The sequence below is a fragment of the Sus scrofa genome, chromosome 13 (genome assembly GCF_054392235.1).
Source record: "Sus scrofa isolate SSC_HxYL_T2T_F1_AM1 chromosome 13, Sscrofa_HxYL_maternal_Yorkshire_Landrace_v2.0, whole genome shotgun sequence".
In the NCBI taxonomy this organism is placed as follows: Eukaryota; Metazoa; Chordata; class Mammalia; order Artiodactyla; family Suidae; genus Sus; species Sus scrofa.
In genome coordinates this window covers 210,707,323-210,723,661 of record NC_139395.1, presented here as the reverse complement: position 1 = coordinate 210,723,661, position 16,339 = coordinate 210,707,323, and the positions used below count along the sequence as shown (strand labels likewise).

Sequence of the window (16,339 nt, the reverse complement as noted above, 5' to 3'; positions counted from 1 at the left end):
AGTATTGTTTTTCAATGAGCATTTTTTCTCAAGGAGAATTTTTATTTTGTTGGTAAATAAAATAATCATGACCGTATTTGTTTAGATTAATCCCTCTTTAAAAACTGAATTTCTGGAATTCCCGTCGTGGAGCAGCGGAAAACGAATCCGACAAGGAACCTTGAGTTTGAGGGTTCGATCCCTGGCCTCACTCAGTGGGTTAAGGAGCTGGCGCTGCTAGGAGCTGGCGCTGCTATGAGCTGTGCTGTAGACCAGCAGCTGTAGCTCCAATTGAACCCCTAGGCCTGGGAACCTCCATATGCCGTGGGTGCGGCCCTAAAAAGAAAAAAACAACTAATTTCTGTGTTAATATCTTTGGGTTTCTCCCACTTTCTGTATCTTAGTATTATTTACAGAAAAATTCTACCTTTCCTCTTCTTAAACAGAGTACGTATCTGATTCTTATATTGATTATATTTGGCATTGAATACTTTTTCTAAAATTACTGTTACCATTATTTATAGTCCCATTATATCTGTAGTTTTGAAAAGCTGTAAAAATTCTCTGTTGCCAGAGAATTTAAGATATGTTACCAGGTAGGCTTGTTTATTCTGGGAAAAGAGGCTTGTGTTCTTTAGGCTAACCATTTAGTAGTGGTCTAGTAAAGGTGGTCTGTGTCCTAGGGATTCCATCATTGAAATAATAAAATTAGGGATTTCCTGTCATGGCTCAGTGAAAACGAATCTGACTAGATTAGCATCCATGAGGATCCAGGTTTGATCCCTGGCCTCGCTCAATGGGTTAAAGGATCCAGCATTGCTGTGAGCTGTAGTGTAGGTCGCAGATGTGGGTTGGATCCCATGTGGCTGTGGCTGTGTTGTAGGCTGGCAGCTACAGCTCTGATTTGGCCCCTAGCCTGGGAACCTCCATATGCCTCGGGTGCAGCCCTAAGAAGGCAAAAAAAATGTTTTAAAGTAATGGATATATGATACATAAAGTTGGTAATGCTCAGGAAGCCGTGGAACTTTATTTCAGAATGTATTTTTAGAAGAGTATGTATGTACCTATGATTAAAAGAAGACAAAAACAAGGATTTAAGAAACTAGATATAAGCTTCTTAATTTCAGAAATGTATCATTATAACCCTCTGTGGGCTCTCATTATGTCTTGGTTCAATTTAAACTTTAGGGGGAAGGAGAATCCATGTGTGCTCAAGTCTCATGGGAGACTTACTGTAGTGAGATTTATTAAATATGATGTCATTTTTATTCCTGACTAAATCAAGAAATTGTGAATTCGGGAGTTCCTGGCATGGTGCAGCAGAAACAAATCCGACTGGGAACCATGAGGTTTCATGTTCAATCTCTGGCCTCACTCAGTGGGTTGAGGAGCTGGCGTTGCTGTGGCTGTGGCCGGCGGCTACAGCTCTGATTAGACCCTTCGCCTGGCAACCTCCATATGCCACCAGTGCAGCCCTAAAAGACAAAAGACCAAAAAAAAAAAAGAAAAAAGAAATTGTGAATTTGTGCTCTATAATGGCATGTTAAATTTCTTGCCTGATGTAAGATGAATGTGTTTCTTCAAAAGAACTATAGAATTATTTGAAGTTCTCCAAGATCTCAGTGAGGTTTGAATTGAAATGTTAAATATTGAGTCACACCATTGCTATTTTCAGTACAGGAACATGTGTTTGTTTCCATTCAAATCATTTTTAGTTCTTCAGTAAAGTTTTTTTGTTTTATTTGTTTTATTGGGGGCACATCTTCAGAATATGGAAGTTCCCAGGCCAGGGATTGAATCTGAGCTGAAGCTGGGGCAACACCACATCCGAGCCGGGGATCAAACTGGAACCTCTGCAGGGACCTAAGCTGCTGTAGTCATATTCTTAACTCACTGCACCACAGTAGGAACTCCTTCAGTAAAGTCTTACAATTTTTTGTTACAGATTTTGTAAGTTTCTTGCCTTTTACCTTTTTTTTTTTCCTCCCTTTTTTGCCTCTTGTAGCATGATCATTATATTTTCGAAGTAGTGATGCTAGTGTCTAGGAAAGCTCTGGGCTTTTCTTAACTAGATTGTTAAACTTGGTTCCAAAGTTTATTATTCTTTTAGTTAATATAAATATATTTATAGAACTGATGGATTAACCTCCAACTTTATTTTTTACAGCTGTGCCTGTGGCACAGGCCAGGGGTTGAATCAGAGCTGCAGCTGTGATCTAGGCTGCAGCTGGTGGCAACACGGGATCCTTAATCTGCTGAGCAAGGCTAGGGATCAAACCCACATTCTCACAGAGACAGTGTTGGGTCCTTGACCCACTGGGCCACAACAGGAGCTATTCTAATTTTGCTTTTAATTAAAACATTGTTTGTTTTTTTTTGCTTGATTTTTAAGCTCTTTTCACTTATGGATATGAAACCTCCCATCTCTAGAGCCAAAATGATTCTCATCACAAAAGCTGCTATTAAAGCTATTAAGGTAAGAGTAAAATACATAATACTTAATTTTAAAAACGTTTTTGAAATTTTGAAGATGTTATTGTTAAACATGAGCATTTATCTTGTGAATTAGTTCAGGCCTGAGTGAAAGAGCACTAAGCAGGTTTTCTACATAATAATACAATATGGTGCATCTGTACTGTAACATATTTCAAAATGTGTTTTTTGTTGTTGTTGCTAGTATTTCCCCTTTGTATTTTTTAGCTTTATTGAGGTGTAATTGACAAATTTAGTAATATAATGGAACATGATTTGATACACATGTACATTATGAAATGATTACCTCAATTAAGCGAATTGACAAACCCATCACCTCACATAATTAACTTTTTTGTGTGTGGCACTAAAAAATTGAATTTGCTGAAATAAAGCAGAATGACCGGAATTGTTTGGGTTTTTTTTTTTTTTTATCCTTTTTTTCATTTAATTTTTTAAATTAGCAGAATATTTGTTTCATTTTGATTTTTTTTTTAAAAAAACCTTAGTCTTCATTAAATTAAATGTCTTACCAAGATGACGCCTAAATAAGTGAGTCACTTTAAAAAAAAACTGCATCATTTGGTCCCAGTTCTCTTGTTCTCATCCCTCTTTTTTTTTTTTTTTTTTTTTTTTGTCTTTTTTGTTGTTGCTATTTCTTGGGCCGCTCCCGCGGCATATGGAGGTTCCCAGGCTAGGGGTCCAATCGGAGCTGTAGCCACCGGCCTACGCCAGAGCCACAGCAACGCGGGATCCGAGCCGTGTCTGCAACCTACACCACAGCTCACGGCAATGCCGGATCGTTAACCCACTGAGCAAGGGCAAGGATCGAACCCGCAACCTCATGGTTCCTAGTCGGATTCGTTAACCACTGCGCCACCACGGGAACTCCTCATCCCTCTTATAAAGTTACCTGATAAACTGTTTTATGAAGATTTATTTTTAAAAAATCTGAGAAAAACAACTTCTGTTTGGGGTTTTTTTATAGTTTTTTCTGTTTTCATTTTTTCCTGATTTAAGTTGTTTTTTTTTTTTTTCAGTTGTTGACTATGGATTATTTCTCATGATTCAGTCAATACTATCTTGAGAATTACTCAAATTGTGCAAATTTTAAGATTTTAAAGTATTTTCTAATTACAGTGAATGTAGGAGTGTGTAAACTGGATAATGATTTTCTTTTAATTTTTTTCAGCTTTATAAGCATGTAGTTCAAATAGTAGAAAAGTTCATCAAAAAGGTAAATATCCATTTGATTATTACCTCGTTTTGCTTAAGTATTTGTAATTTACTATGTAAATTATAATGTGGATGCTTGCTTCTAAAGCCACCCTACAAAAAAATTTGTCACCAGAAGTTCTTTGTAACATTAGAGTTTTTTGGTTTTTTGTTTTCTAACAAAACAAAAATTTATAGCAGTACTATTGATGGAACATTTACTATGAGGTAGGCATTCAACAACTGAGTTTCTTGTCTTTCTTGTCTGCTGGATAGGATTCTTCCCTGAGCCTGATGTGCCTCTTCTCCCTTTTGCTCTGTCTACTCTGTTGACATTTAACTCATCTTGGCGTGCTTCACATGAAATCAGTTTGTAAAGTTTTCCCAACTTTTCACTGCTCCCATCATGATTAAATCATTTTTCACTTCTACAATTATGTTATTTTCTAACTGTGATTAGCACACATCTGTCTCAGTAAAGAACTGAGAATGGAGACTTAGACATCTTTGTATTCTCCTCGATCTAAGCTATGCTAGGTAGTCACACTGATAAATGTATGCAGTGGAGTTCCCTGGTGGCCTAGCTGTTAAGGATCTGGCATTGTCACTGCTATGGCTTAGGTCATGCTGTGGCATAAGTTCAGTCCCTAGACTGGGAACTTCTCTATGCTGCAGGCATGGCCAAAAAATTAAATATGTGTGGAAATGTCTCTGGTCCATGGCCTTTGATTACTGAGAGAGAGATAGGAGTTAGAGCTCCAGCCAGACCAAAAAGAATAGTCAGTAAAGGTTTTCATAGTAGCAGATCAAAGTACAAATAAATAAAATGGAGGAGTACCCATTGTAGCTCAGTGGTAATGAACCCAACTAATATCCATGAGGATGCAGGTTCAATTTCTGGTCCCACTCAGTGGTTTAAGGATCTGGCGTTGCCATGAGCAGTGGTGTAGGTTACAGACGCAGCTCGAATCTGGCATTGCTGTGGCTGATGGGTAGGCCGGCAGCTGCAGCTCCAATTTGACCTTCCATGCTGCAGGTGCAGCCCTAAAAAGAATGAATGAGTGAGTAAATAAATAAATAAGTAAATAAAATGGAAAAATTAAAATGACTTTTGTGCCACTGCCCCAGGTACTATGAATATTTACATTTGGATCTACTCATTTTTAGTATGTACGTGTATATTTCTGAAAGGAAGAATGGAGACATTCTGATTGATAACCTGCTTTTTCTACTGAATTTATCATAAACATCAACAAAGTATTTTATCACGTTTTCATGATTTACTCAGCCAGTTCCTTATTGTTGGAAATTTTACTTCATTGGCTATCCCTATGGAAAAAATTAGAGGCATCTTGTTTTCCTTAGGATAATTTTCTAGATGTAGACTTGTTGGATCAAATAAGGCTTTTGCTTTTATTGCTAAATCATCTTTCATAAAGGTTGTACCACCAGAATTGTATGTAGATGTCTATTTCTTTACATTTTATCTTGCCAATTTGAAAGACTAGAAATGAACTTTCCTTTTAGTTTTTGTTTTTTTGGTATTATACTTTAATAAAGTTAAAATTAATATGTTAAGATTATCTTTTTGATAATTTCAAAGGTATAATTTTTTGAGCAGGATGAATTAGAGACTTATCCATAATAAATGGATTTGTAGCTTGGGATAGTAAAGTAATGTTGATTCTGGGAGGTTGTGTACGGGGAGGTAAAGGAATCAGAAAAGTGAAATATTGGGGGTCTGAAGTATCAAGAGAATGACAGTTCTGTACAGACCTGTGGGAAATTTGACAGGCGAGCTGTTAAGAGAACTAAACATTTAAGTACTGTCTAAATAGAAGTAATTATTGTATTATACAGTTTCATAAAAGTGAAATTAATGAGTGTAATATTATGATTAGCTTTTCTTACATTGACTTTATATTTTTATCTTCGTAGTGTAAACCAGAATACAAGGTTCCAGGATTATATGTAATTGACTCAATTGTGCGACAGTCTCGTCATCAGTTTGGAACTGATAAAGATGTTTTTGGGCCAAGATTCTCTAAAAACATAACTGCCACATTCCAATATTTATATCTTTGTCCATCTGAAGATAAGGTATAGTTCATAATTTTAAAATTGTATCTTTTTGGCTTTATTTTTATATTTACTTACATCTATTTAAATGTATGTTAGATATTTGAAGCCTGCTATATTACTAGAAAGAAAATCAAGTAATGCTCTCTGAACGTGAGCATTTTTTCATCTCATTTATTTCCTTATAAAGTCCTTTAAGAATATTACACTGCTGAAATATAAAAGGAACACCATCTTGCTTTAAAAAAAACATTGTTGGAAAGATTTCTTGTGATTGAGTGGCAAAGAAAATTCTGCAGTAGAGGAAGGAAGGACCAATAATTGATGGCTTTCTCTAGCATTTAGAGATGCTAGAGCATAAATGGTATTCATTAGCAGTCAGACTACAGTATTTAATTCCTCACACATATAGCTGGTTTTGGCGTGTTCTTTACAAAGATAAAACATAGACATGAAAACTGAACTCTAACAGGTGGGAGAGATACACTGGTAAGCTCAGTAATGGAGACTAGAGATTTTTTTAACAAATGGTGTATAAATTTTGAGTGTTATGGATTCTGTATTTATATTCTTGGAGGAATGCTTTTGTGGGAAAAAGATACAAGAGAAAAGAAGATCATTCCTTGAGTAGATGAGAGTTTATATCCACGAATAACATATTTTCTCTGGATTGCCTTAAGATTTACTGATCCACAAAACAACTTACCTAATAATTACAGACCAGTGTCTTAAATATTTTAATTATTTAATCATCCTAGAAAAAATTTTTCACTTCTCTAAGATAATGGTTCTTTCTCTAGGTTATATCATTTTTCATCTTTTTTTTTTTTTTTTTTTTTTTTTTTTGCCTTCTATTTCTTTCTGTGGGTTACACTACTGAAGAAAGGCTTGCTAGAGTAGTTTAACCAGGTCAGTTGAGATTCTGATGATAGATTATTTTTTTTCTGTTTATGAAACAGATCTAGTATGGAAATAATAGCCTAGGATTTTTTTTTTTTCCCTTCTCGAAAGAGGTGTGATAAATTATTCGTGCAAGTATTTATTATGTATTCATGTTTTCTCACATATAACAGAGTAAAATTGTTCGTGTACTGAACCTTTGGCAAAAAAATGGAGTATTCAAAATTGAAATTATTCAGCCTCTCTTGGACATGGCGGCAGGAACCAGTAATGCCGCCCCCGTTGCAGAAAATGTTACTAATAATGAAGGTATGATCGCATGTATCTTTGAGCTCAGAAAATGGTATAATTTTTTTGTGCATTTAGGTATTTGGAGTCTATTTATAGTGATGGAATTTTTCCATAAGAAGGAAACTTTTGAGTTTATATCTTGGAAGATAATGGTTTTCTTTCCATAATTCTTATTTCTTTTTCTTTCTTTTTTTTTTTTTGCTTTTTAGTGCCATATCCACAGCATATGGAGGTTCCCAGGCCTAGGGGTCTAGTTGGAGCTGTAGCTGCCAGCCTACGCCACAGCAACACCAGATCCGAGCCGAGTCTGCAACCTAAACCACAGCTCACGGCAACACTGGGTCCTTAACCCACTGAGCAAGGCCAGGGAATGAACCTACGTCTTCACAAATCCTAGTCAGATTCATTTCTGCTGCACCTTGGCAGGAACTCTGCATAATTCTTATTTCTAATAACAGTTTTCATGCTTGCTATAGTATAGACTGTAATACAATAATCTATATTTTCACTCTATGTTAAACTGAATGAAGTATTACTTCAGTAAAGAAGTTTAGTGGAGTTTAAAAAATATTTAAAGACGTTCCCACTGTGAAGCAGCAGGTTAAGGATCTAGCATGGGTTCAATCCCTAGCCCTGCAAGATGGGTTAAGGATCTGGCATTGCTGCAGCTCAGATTCAGTCCCTGGCTCGGAAACTTCCATATGCCACAGGTGTGGCCAAACAAGAGTGGGGAAAAATATTTATAGGTTAATGTTTTCTTAGGCCTTAATGATCTTTCTTTTTAAGGTTCACCTCCGCCGCCAGTTAAAGTTTCTTCTGAACTTCCACAAGCCACTACAAACTCCGTACCAACTGTACCACAGTTGCCCAGCTCTGATGCATTTGCTGCTGTGGCCCAACTCTTTCAGTCAACTCAAGGTCAACAGGTAAACTACTTACCAAAGGTTGAATTGTTTGCAGTTAGGTACTATTGTCTGTTTTTATTTTTCATCCCTAACTAATGAGCACTGTATGGGGAGGAAATATTTCTACTTTCAACTAGGAAAGCCTTCACTTGGAAGGTAAATAAATGCATAGTGATAATAGAGGGCACGTGGGAAAGGTGAGAAACGGGAACAGCACCCTGAGCAATAGCAAGTATCCTTGGAGGGAATTGCAGAAGTGCTAAGTGTGTCTGGTATTATTGCTCATAATTCTAACATTTCCAGTTGATTTCAAGATTATTTGGATTGGACTTGAATTTTTACCCTTTTTTTAGAAAACATATTTACCTTGTGCACAATTCAGAGTATTTTCTGTTCTCTCTGACCATCATCTTCTACTATTGGGGTTTTCAGCATACGTTTTAAACCTTAAGTGACACACATTGTATCCCTGATATATTTCATTCACAGCCATGGATGAGCTTAACCATTCCAAAAAGGTGGATTCCTTTTTCCAGTTTACTCTGTGCCTGTGCTGTTTTGAGTCACCTTTAAGACTTTTTAAGTAATTTAACTTTTGGTACTATGATTATACTTTGTTACGTGGTTTATCAGTTTTCCCATTCTTTAAGCTTCAGCAGATCCTTCAGACTTTTCAGCAGCCTCCAAAACCACAGTCTCCCGCCATTGACAATGCTGTAATGGCCCAGGTTCAGGCTATCACAGCTCAGTTAAAGACAGCTCCTACACAACCGCCTGAACAAAAAGCTGCTTTCCCCCCACCTGAACAAAAAACTGCATTTGACAAGGTACGCTTCTCTCACATAACCCACCCCATTGTTTCTATCACTCAACCTGGAATGTAGAAGTTACCCTTCTCTAGCTTCTCTGTGAATTGTTCATTTTGTTGTTCTGTGGTTTGAGGGATTTCCCCCTGACATCGCATACTGATTGTTATTCCTGGTTATAAATGTAATATATACGTGCTGCAAACTTTTCAGTATAAAGGAAAGAGGAGAACATTTCACTGTTAATCCCCATGCTTAAAGATTTTTTGCTGTATGTCTTTTTAGAATTAGTGTCCTGTGAGTATATGCTTTTCTTTTGGGGGCATTAGATATATGTGTATATATACATATATAAAAACGTGTGTTTTTAATATATTTACACACTTTCTAACTTGCTTGCTTTGGTCTTAATCCTCTTGTCTCTGTTGTTAAGGTTAATAGATGTAGATCTGTATTTTTACTGAGTGCCTATTAGGAGTATTCCATTACATGGTCACAATTTAGCTCTTTTCATGGTTTTTTGTTTTTGTTTTTGTTTTGCTTTTTAGGGCTGCACCTGTGGCATATGGAAGTTTCCAGGATGGGGTGCTGCTGGCCTCTGCCACAGCCACAGCAGCTCAGGATCCGAGCTGCAGCTGCAGCCTACACCACAGCTCACAGCAGTCTGGATTTCTGACCCACTGAGTGAGGCCAGGGACAAACCCACATCTTCATGGATACTAGTTGGGTTCATCACCACTGAGCCACAGCAGGGACTCCTAGCTCTTCTCCTGTTGAGAGACATTTAAGTTGTTTATGTCTTTTGCTATTAAAAATGTTAGTTGCCATATCTGAAATATAAGGGTTTGGGTTGGTTCATTGTCTTTCAGCTGCTCTGTTGGACCTTAGGTATGTTTCAGGAGCTCCCACTAAGGATATAGTTATGCTGAATATGCACAACCTGAGTTTCCTTAAGCCTAACTTCACTCTTACCTATTTATGCCTAGTCTATTTATTGGATTTATGACTATATAAAATTTCATTTCATTTTGCAAGTTTCACTGCAAAAACCACAGAAATTTGAAAATCCTATAATGAAATATCTTTTAATCATCTCTAAAATTTCTAATTCCAAAATTCTCATTATAAAATAACTTTATAGCTGATAGTCCAGATTAATAAGAGTCCGTATGGTAAATACTGGTTGTTATTTATCTTAGTGATTTATGAGTGACTACTAACAGAAGGTTGGATAAAATTTGAGTAGAAAAGAAGTACTTGCTTATAGGGGGAAATGCAAATATTACTTAAAGTTCTAAAGTAAAAAAGGAATCAGTTCCACTCTGCTTTGAACAGATACGTATGTGTTTTTTTTCACAGCTATTTCATGCATCTGTGAACATAAATTTTTATGTCTTGTGGCTTAGTTCTTAGTTTTCTGTGTTGTGATCAGAAAAACTCTCCTCCCCTGTATTTTAAAATGCTATATATAGTTTTATATTTTTGTTTTTTGTTTGTCTCAAGCCATCCAGAACCTATTCTAGAATATGATTTAGGATGGCTAAATCTTTATTTTTTGGGGAACAGTGAATTCTCCCTCATGATTTTTTGTCATATGTTTAATTCCCATTTATTTCTGTGTCTGTCTCTGGACATGGTTCTAATATATTTATTTCTGCATCGTAGCAATTTAAACACTTGCAACTTAGATTTCCAGGTGTGTTCCTGGTCCTTACTCCTTTTCAGACTTTGTTTGCCTGTTCCTGGGCGCATATGTTAGTGTTAGGGTTCTTCAGTGGGACAGAAGCAGTTACATACACATATGCATACCCCTTAAATGTCTAGTTTTTAGCAATTATCTTAAATTTGTATGTGTAACTGATTCACTTTTCTGAACACCTGAAACTAATACAACATTCTAAGTCAAATATACTCCAATAAAATTGAAAAAAAAATTATCTTACAACACACAGAAAAGGTCAAGAGGGAGAGTTTTTGTTTTTTTAGGGCTACACTGGAAGCATGTGGAAGTTCCCAGGCTAGGGGTCGAATTGGAGCTGCAGTTGCCAGCCTACACCACAGCCATGGCAACATGGGATCCAAGCTGAATCTGCAACCTACACCACAGCTCATGGCAATGCCGGATCCTTAACCCACTGAGCAAGGCCAGGGGTCGAACTGCATGCTCATGGATACTAGTCAGATTCTTTTCCATTGCGCCATGGTGGGAACTCCAAAGGGAGGGATTTGCAAAAGGAATTGGCTCACAATTGTGGAAGCTGGCCAATTTGAAATTTGTAGGTCAAAATGGCAGGCTGGAAATTCAAGTAAGAGTTGATGTTGTAGTCTTGAGTCTGAATTCTGCAAGGCAAGGTTTTCATGTTGCTATCCTTTTTTTGTCTTTTTGGGGCTACACCTGTAGCATGTGGAGGTTCCCAGGCTAGGGGTCTAATTGGAGCTGTAGCCACCGTCCTATGGCACAGCCACAGCAACGCCAAATCCAGACCGCATCTGCAACTTACACCACAGCTCATGACAACGCCAGATCCTTAACCCACTGAGCGAGGCCGGGGATCGAACCCCTGACCTCATGGTTCCTAGTCATATTCATTTCTGCTGTGCCACAACACGAACTTCTAGTAATTGTTCGTTTGTTTGTTTTTAAGGCCACACCTGTGACATATGGAGGTTCCCAGGCTAGGGGTCCAATTAGAGCTACAGGTGAAGGCCTATACCACAGCCACAGCAACACAGGATCCAAGCTGCATCTGCGACCTACACTGGATCCCCGCCCCACTGAGCAAGGCCAAGGATTGACCCCCATCCTCTTGGATACTAGTCAGATTCATTTCTGCTGTGCCACAACGGGAATTCCTGTAATATTTTAAATGGCTCTTCTTCTGGACATGTGATCTAGGGATTGGTTATGGTTTTTTGGTTTATTTTTGTCTTTTAATGCAAATTTTTGGTGAACTAAGGTGAGCCATGAAGACAAGTGTACAGGTAGACTTTGTGGCCCTGTCTATGCCATTCTCTTTTTTTTTTCATGTTACTGGTATATTCTTGAGCAAGCAGCATATGGACCTTTTTCTATAAGTATTTATAATGCTTGCGTGGTCTTTTTACAGTTTGCAAAGCCAACCGAAAATGTATACCTGTTTTCATGTGTGCAAAGTTCCAAAGGTTTTTAGTCTAGGAAAATGAGTATTTTAGTAAAATCTTTCTATCACTAAATTAACTATAAAATCATATGGGAAATAGTCAAAAAGAGAATACTTAGAAATGTAGAAGAACAGCAGAATTTTTAAGTGTGTCTTTTCAAAATAGCATTTGTATAACAATTCTTTGTCTGTGAACCAAGGTCCTAAGAGGCGTGTGAGAAGATGAGATTGTACATGACAGCATAGTGGGATTATAGATGATGGTGCATATCTGTTTTTATAAAGTTTTTTGTGCACTGAATCACGGTCTCAGTTTTAAAATGAAATATTGACATACCTGTTCCAGAAGCTACTTGATAGATTTGATTACGATGATGAGCCAGAAGCTGTGGAAGAGTCAAAGAAAGAAGACACTGCTGCTGCTGCCACCGCCACCGCCGCCGCCACCACAGCACCTCCTACCCCTGCTGCACCGCCTGCACCTGTTGCTGCCGTGCCTGCTGCTGCTGCTGCTGCTGCTGCAACTGCTGCTTCTCCTCCACAGGCACCCTTGTAAGCTGCCTTCTTTTGATTTCTCAGCAGATAGAGATTTGGTAATTATTATAAGGCATAATGCAAGTAACACTTCGTAACCAAATCATTTTTCACATAGAGTCTTTTAAAATTATTTTTTGGAGATCTGGTATTGTCACTGCAGCGGCTCAGGTTGCTACTATGACGCGGATTTGATCCACGGCCAAAAAAATTATTCATTTATTGTTTTGCTTGTTAGGGCTGTACCCTGGGCGTATGGAAGTTCCCAGGCTATGGGTCAGATCGGAGCTACTGCTCCTGGCCCGCACCGCAGCCACAGCAACACAGGATCCGAGCCACATCTGCGACCTACACCACAGCTCACGGCAACACCAGATCCCTGACCCACTAAGTGAGCCCAGGCATTGAACCCACATGGATACTAGCCGGATTCGTTTCCACTGTGCCACAACAGGAACTCCTAAAATTGTTTTTTAAAATTGTGGTATTTGGAGTTTTTTCGTGAATGGAGAGAGGATTCTGTCAGATTTACAATTAAAATAGCTTTTATGTTAGGAGTAATGCTAAGTGTGTGAGTGTGAGTCTGTTAAATGTTGATTATTAATGACTCCTGAACTATATTCTTTAAGCTTCTGTAGTATAAATGTGGCTGAAAATCATGTGGATTTGAATAGGTAAAAAGATTGTTCATCTTTTTTAGTGGATTTCCTGGAGATGGCATGCAGCAACCAGCATATACCCAACATCAAAACATGGATCAGTTTCAACCGCGAATGATGACAATACAGCAGGATCCAGTGCACCATCAGGTAGGGGTGTTTTTCTAGCAGCCGAGTTTTAGTAACTGAAGATCTGTTATTAGGCTATGTATCTTGCACTTCCCAGACCACTGTTATTTAGCTGTGTGAGTAGCTAAATACTACTGACAGATGCACTAAAAGCCATCGAGCACACAGCTGATTTGAATTGCTTTTTCCTTTAATTAAGAAAAGGATGCTAAATATTATATGCTACTAATTGAATAATGAGTTTTTTTGTTTAAATCATTTAGGGAGAGATTGTGGTTCTGTTTCAGGGAACTGGTTATAGACAGCTCTTTCCCTTGTAGTAAGCCTTTACTTTTTTTTAAACTGTTGTATGGTTTGATGCCATAGAGATATTTCAGCTCTCAACATTCATCAGTATAGTTTAAAATCTGCAGTAAAAGGAGCATAGCATAGTAGAGTATTGCTGGAAGTTATTAGAGTTTTGTTCATTGGGTTTATTTTAGTAAACCCTCTAATTTAGAGCTTCCTAAACTTGACTGTGCACCTAAATTATGGGGACAGGGAGGGGCATTTTAAAAAAATACAAATCCTAGGCCTTTAGTGCTGCAGTCAACCTAGAGGCTATTTTCTTAATCTGTATCATGTTCAGTCCATTCTGTATACAGGCATACCTTGTTTGTTTGTTTGTTTGTTTTGTCTTTTTGCTATTTCTTTGGGGCCGCTCCCACGGCATATGGAGGTTCCCAGGCTAGGGGTCGAATCGGAGCTGTAGCCACTAGCCTACACCAGAGCCACAGCAACGCGGGATCCGAGCCGCGTCTGCAACCTACACCACAGCTCACAGTAACGCCGGATCGTTAACCCACTGAGCAAGGGCAGGGACCGAACCCGCAACCTCATGGTTCCTAGTCGGATTCGTTAACCACTGCGCCACGACGGGAACTCCTACCTTGTTTTTTTTATGCTTCACAGATCCTGCATTTTTTATAAATTGAAGGTTTGTTGCAATCATGCATTGCCAGATGATTGCTGTCATTTTTTAACAATAAAATAATTTTTAAATTAAAGAATATACATTGTTTTTTAGACATAATGCTGTATTGCACACTCAGAAAACCAAAAAATTCATGACTTGCTTTATTTCAATATTTGCTGTATTATAATGGTCTGGAACTGAACCCACAATATCTCTGAGATGTGCCTGTGTTTTGGTCATATGAAACTGATACGGTGTTTTTTTTTGTTTGTTTGTTTTTTTGTTCTCTAGAGCTGCACCTGCAGCATAAGAAGGAAGATTCCCAGGCTAGGGGTCTAATCGGAGCTACACCACAGACAACAGCAACGCAGGATCTCAGCTGTGTCTGCGACCTACACCACAGCTCCCAGAAATGCCAGATCCTTAACCCACTGAGCAAGGCCAGGGATCAAACCCTCAACCTCATGGTTCCTAGTTGGATTTGTTTCCACTGTACCACAAGAGTAATTCCAATATTGTGATTTTAATGACCTGAATAAAGCTTTAAAAAATATTTTATAAGCCTGTTGAGACTATACAAAGAAAACAGGAGTTCCCTGGTTGCTCAGCAGATTCAGGATCTGGTATTGTTATTGCTGTGCTGTGGATTTGATCCCGATGCTGGAATTTCTGCATGTGTAGACACAGCCAAAAAAAAAAATAGAAATACAGTACAAATAAAACCTGCGAACTTATTTCCAGATGTTTAACAGTTAATGTTTATCAATAGCTTAGAAAGAATAATTCTTTGTGATATTATTGTATTAAACTTTTTAAATTCTGTTGGCATTGGAATGTCACATGTAGAAATATGTTAGATTGTAGCTTACTCTTGTTGTTATGATATTTGAAACCCTAAAAGTAAGCATGTTAGTTGAAACATTTCCTAGTAAATTTTTAAGAAGTGAACCCTGAAGTCAGTGCACTTTTCCTCCCGAAAAAGCATAATTGCCTTTAAAGTTGAAGAGAGACAGTTTGCAATAGAGTACCTGTGAGTTTAGTCTGTCATATAAATGAAGTGATGTTTTTAAATTCTAAAACCAGATCTGTGTATTCATATATGTGGATATGTAACAATTCTTTGGATAAAGATTATACCTATAGAAATTAATCACTGTTAACATGTCATAGTTTTTCCTTGATCAAAATTCATTAATGATACTTTTATATAAAGTAAGTTTTTTTCAAATTACTTTTGGTAGCTATTACTTAAAACCTACTCATACAATTTTTTTAAAAAACAAAAGGTTCCACTTCCTCCTAATGGACAGATGCCAGGATTTGGCCTTCTTCCTACACCTCCATTTCCTCCCATGGCTCAGTCCGTGATTCCTCCAACTCCACCCGTGCAGCAGCCTTTCCAAACTTCCTTTCAGGCGCAGAATGAGCCACTGACACAAAAGGCACATCAGGTAAAACTTCCTTCTTGGGTCGTCAATTACCTTTGTAGTTCCCTTGACTTGTAGGCAGATTTCCACTTCTTGGTTTATCATCTTCAGTTTTGAGTATGAAGAATGAACTTGGGCACATATTCACCCCCTTTGTGACCTTAGTTTTTCATATGGAAGCTGGTATACTGCCAATTTCCATAGGGTTCTCTGAGGATCGATTTAGAGTACGGAATGCTTAACCAGTGCCTGATTCACTGCTTTAGGTAGTTGTTTTTTAGAACAGTATGTAACTTACGCAAAATAACTTCCAGAAGTAGAGAAGTCCTTCTTCTAATCCTGTAAATCATATAAAAAAACTTTCCCCACTCATGGCCAGCCATTATTAAACTAGTAATTTGGTCTCGAGTAACCAAAAGAGAACTGTTTCAGAGCAACAGATTTGCAGTTTAATTTTTTTTTTAGATGTTTGTCCTCTTTATTTATAATTTCTACTTTCTCATTTAATGAAGGGTTTCATGTTTTGTTTTTAAAGGAAATGGAAGTAGAACAACCTTGTATTCAAGAGGTGAAGCGGCACATGTCTGATAACAGAAAGTCGAGATCTAGATCAGCATCCAGGTAATTTGTGGAAAATGTTAATCCAAATCTGTATGTCTTAGGAAACAGTTTAGGAGTTCCTGTTGTGGCTCAGCAGGTTAAGAACCCAAGTAGTATCCATGAGGGATGTGGGTTCGATCCTTGGTCTTGCTCAGTGGGTTAAGGATCCTGCATTGCCACAAGCTTTGGTGTAGATCGAAGATGCCACTCAGATTTGGCATTACTGTGGCGTAGACTGGCAGCTGCAG

General features: G+C 37.8%; 1 protein-coding gene across 4 annotated transcripts in view; it reads left to right on the top strand.

The window, feature by feature from the left end:
* SCAF4 (SR-related CTD associated factor 4) overlaps positions 1-16,339 on the top strand; it is a 58,588-nt gene that overhangs the window by 18,799 nt on the left and 23,450 nt on the right. For all 4 annotated transcript variants that reach the window (XM_005657142.4, XM_003358925.6, XM_084991938.1 and 1 more), the window contains exons 2-11: positions 2,372-2,455; positions 3,644-3,688; positions 5,605-5,766; positions 6,819-6,954; positions 7,723-7,862; positions 8,492-8,668; positions 12,134-12,339; positions 13,022-13,130; positions 15,351-15,515; positions 16,027-16,112. In XM_005657142.4, the coding sequence (XP_005657199.2) occupies positions 2,372-2,455; positions 3,644-3,688; positions 5,605-5,766; positions 6,819-6,954; positions 7,723-7,862; positions 8,492-8,668; positions 12,134-12,339; positions 13,022-13,130; positions 15,351-15,515; positions 16,027-16,112 (1,310 nt within the window). The remainder of the gene's footprint in view (positions 1-2,371; positions 2,456-3,643; positions 3,689-5,604; positions 5,767-6,818; positions 6,955-7,722; positions 7,863-8,491; positions 8,669-12,133; positions 12,340-13,021; positions 13,131-15,350; positions 15,516-16,026; positions 16,113-16,339) is intronic.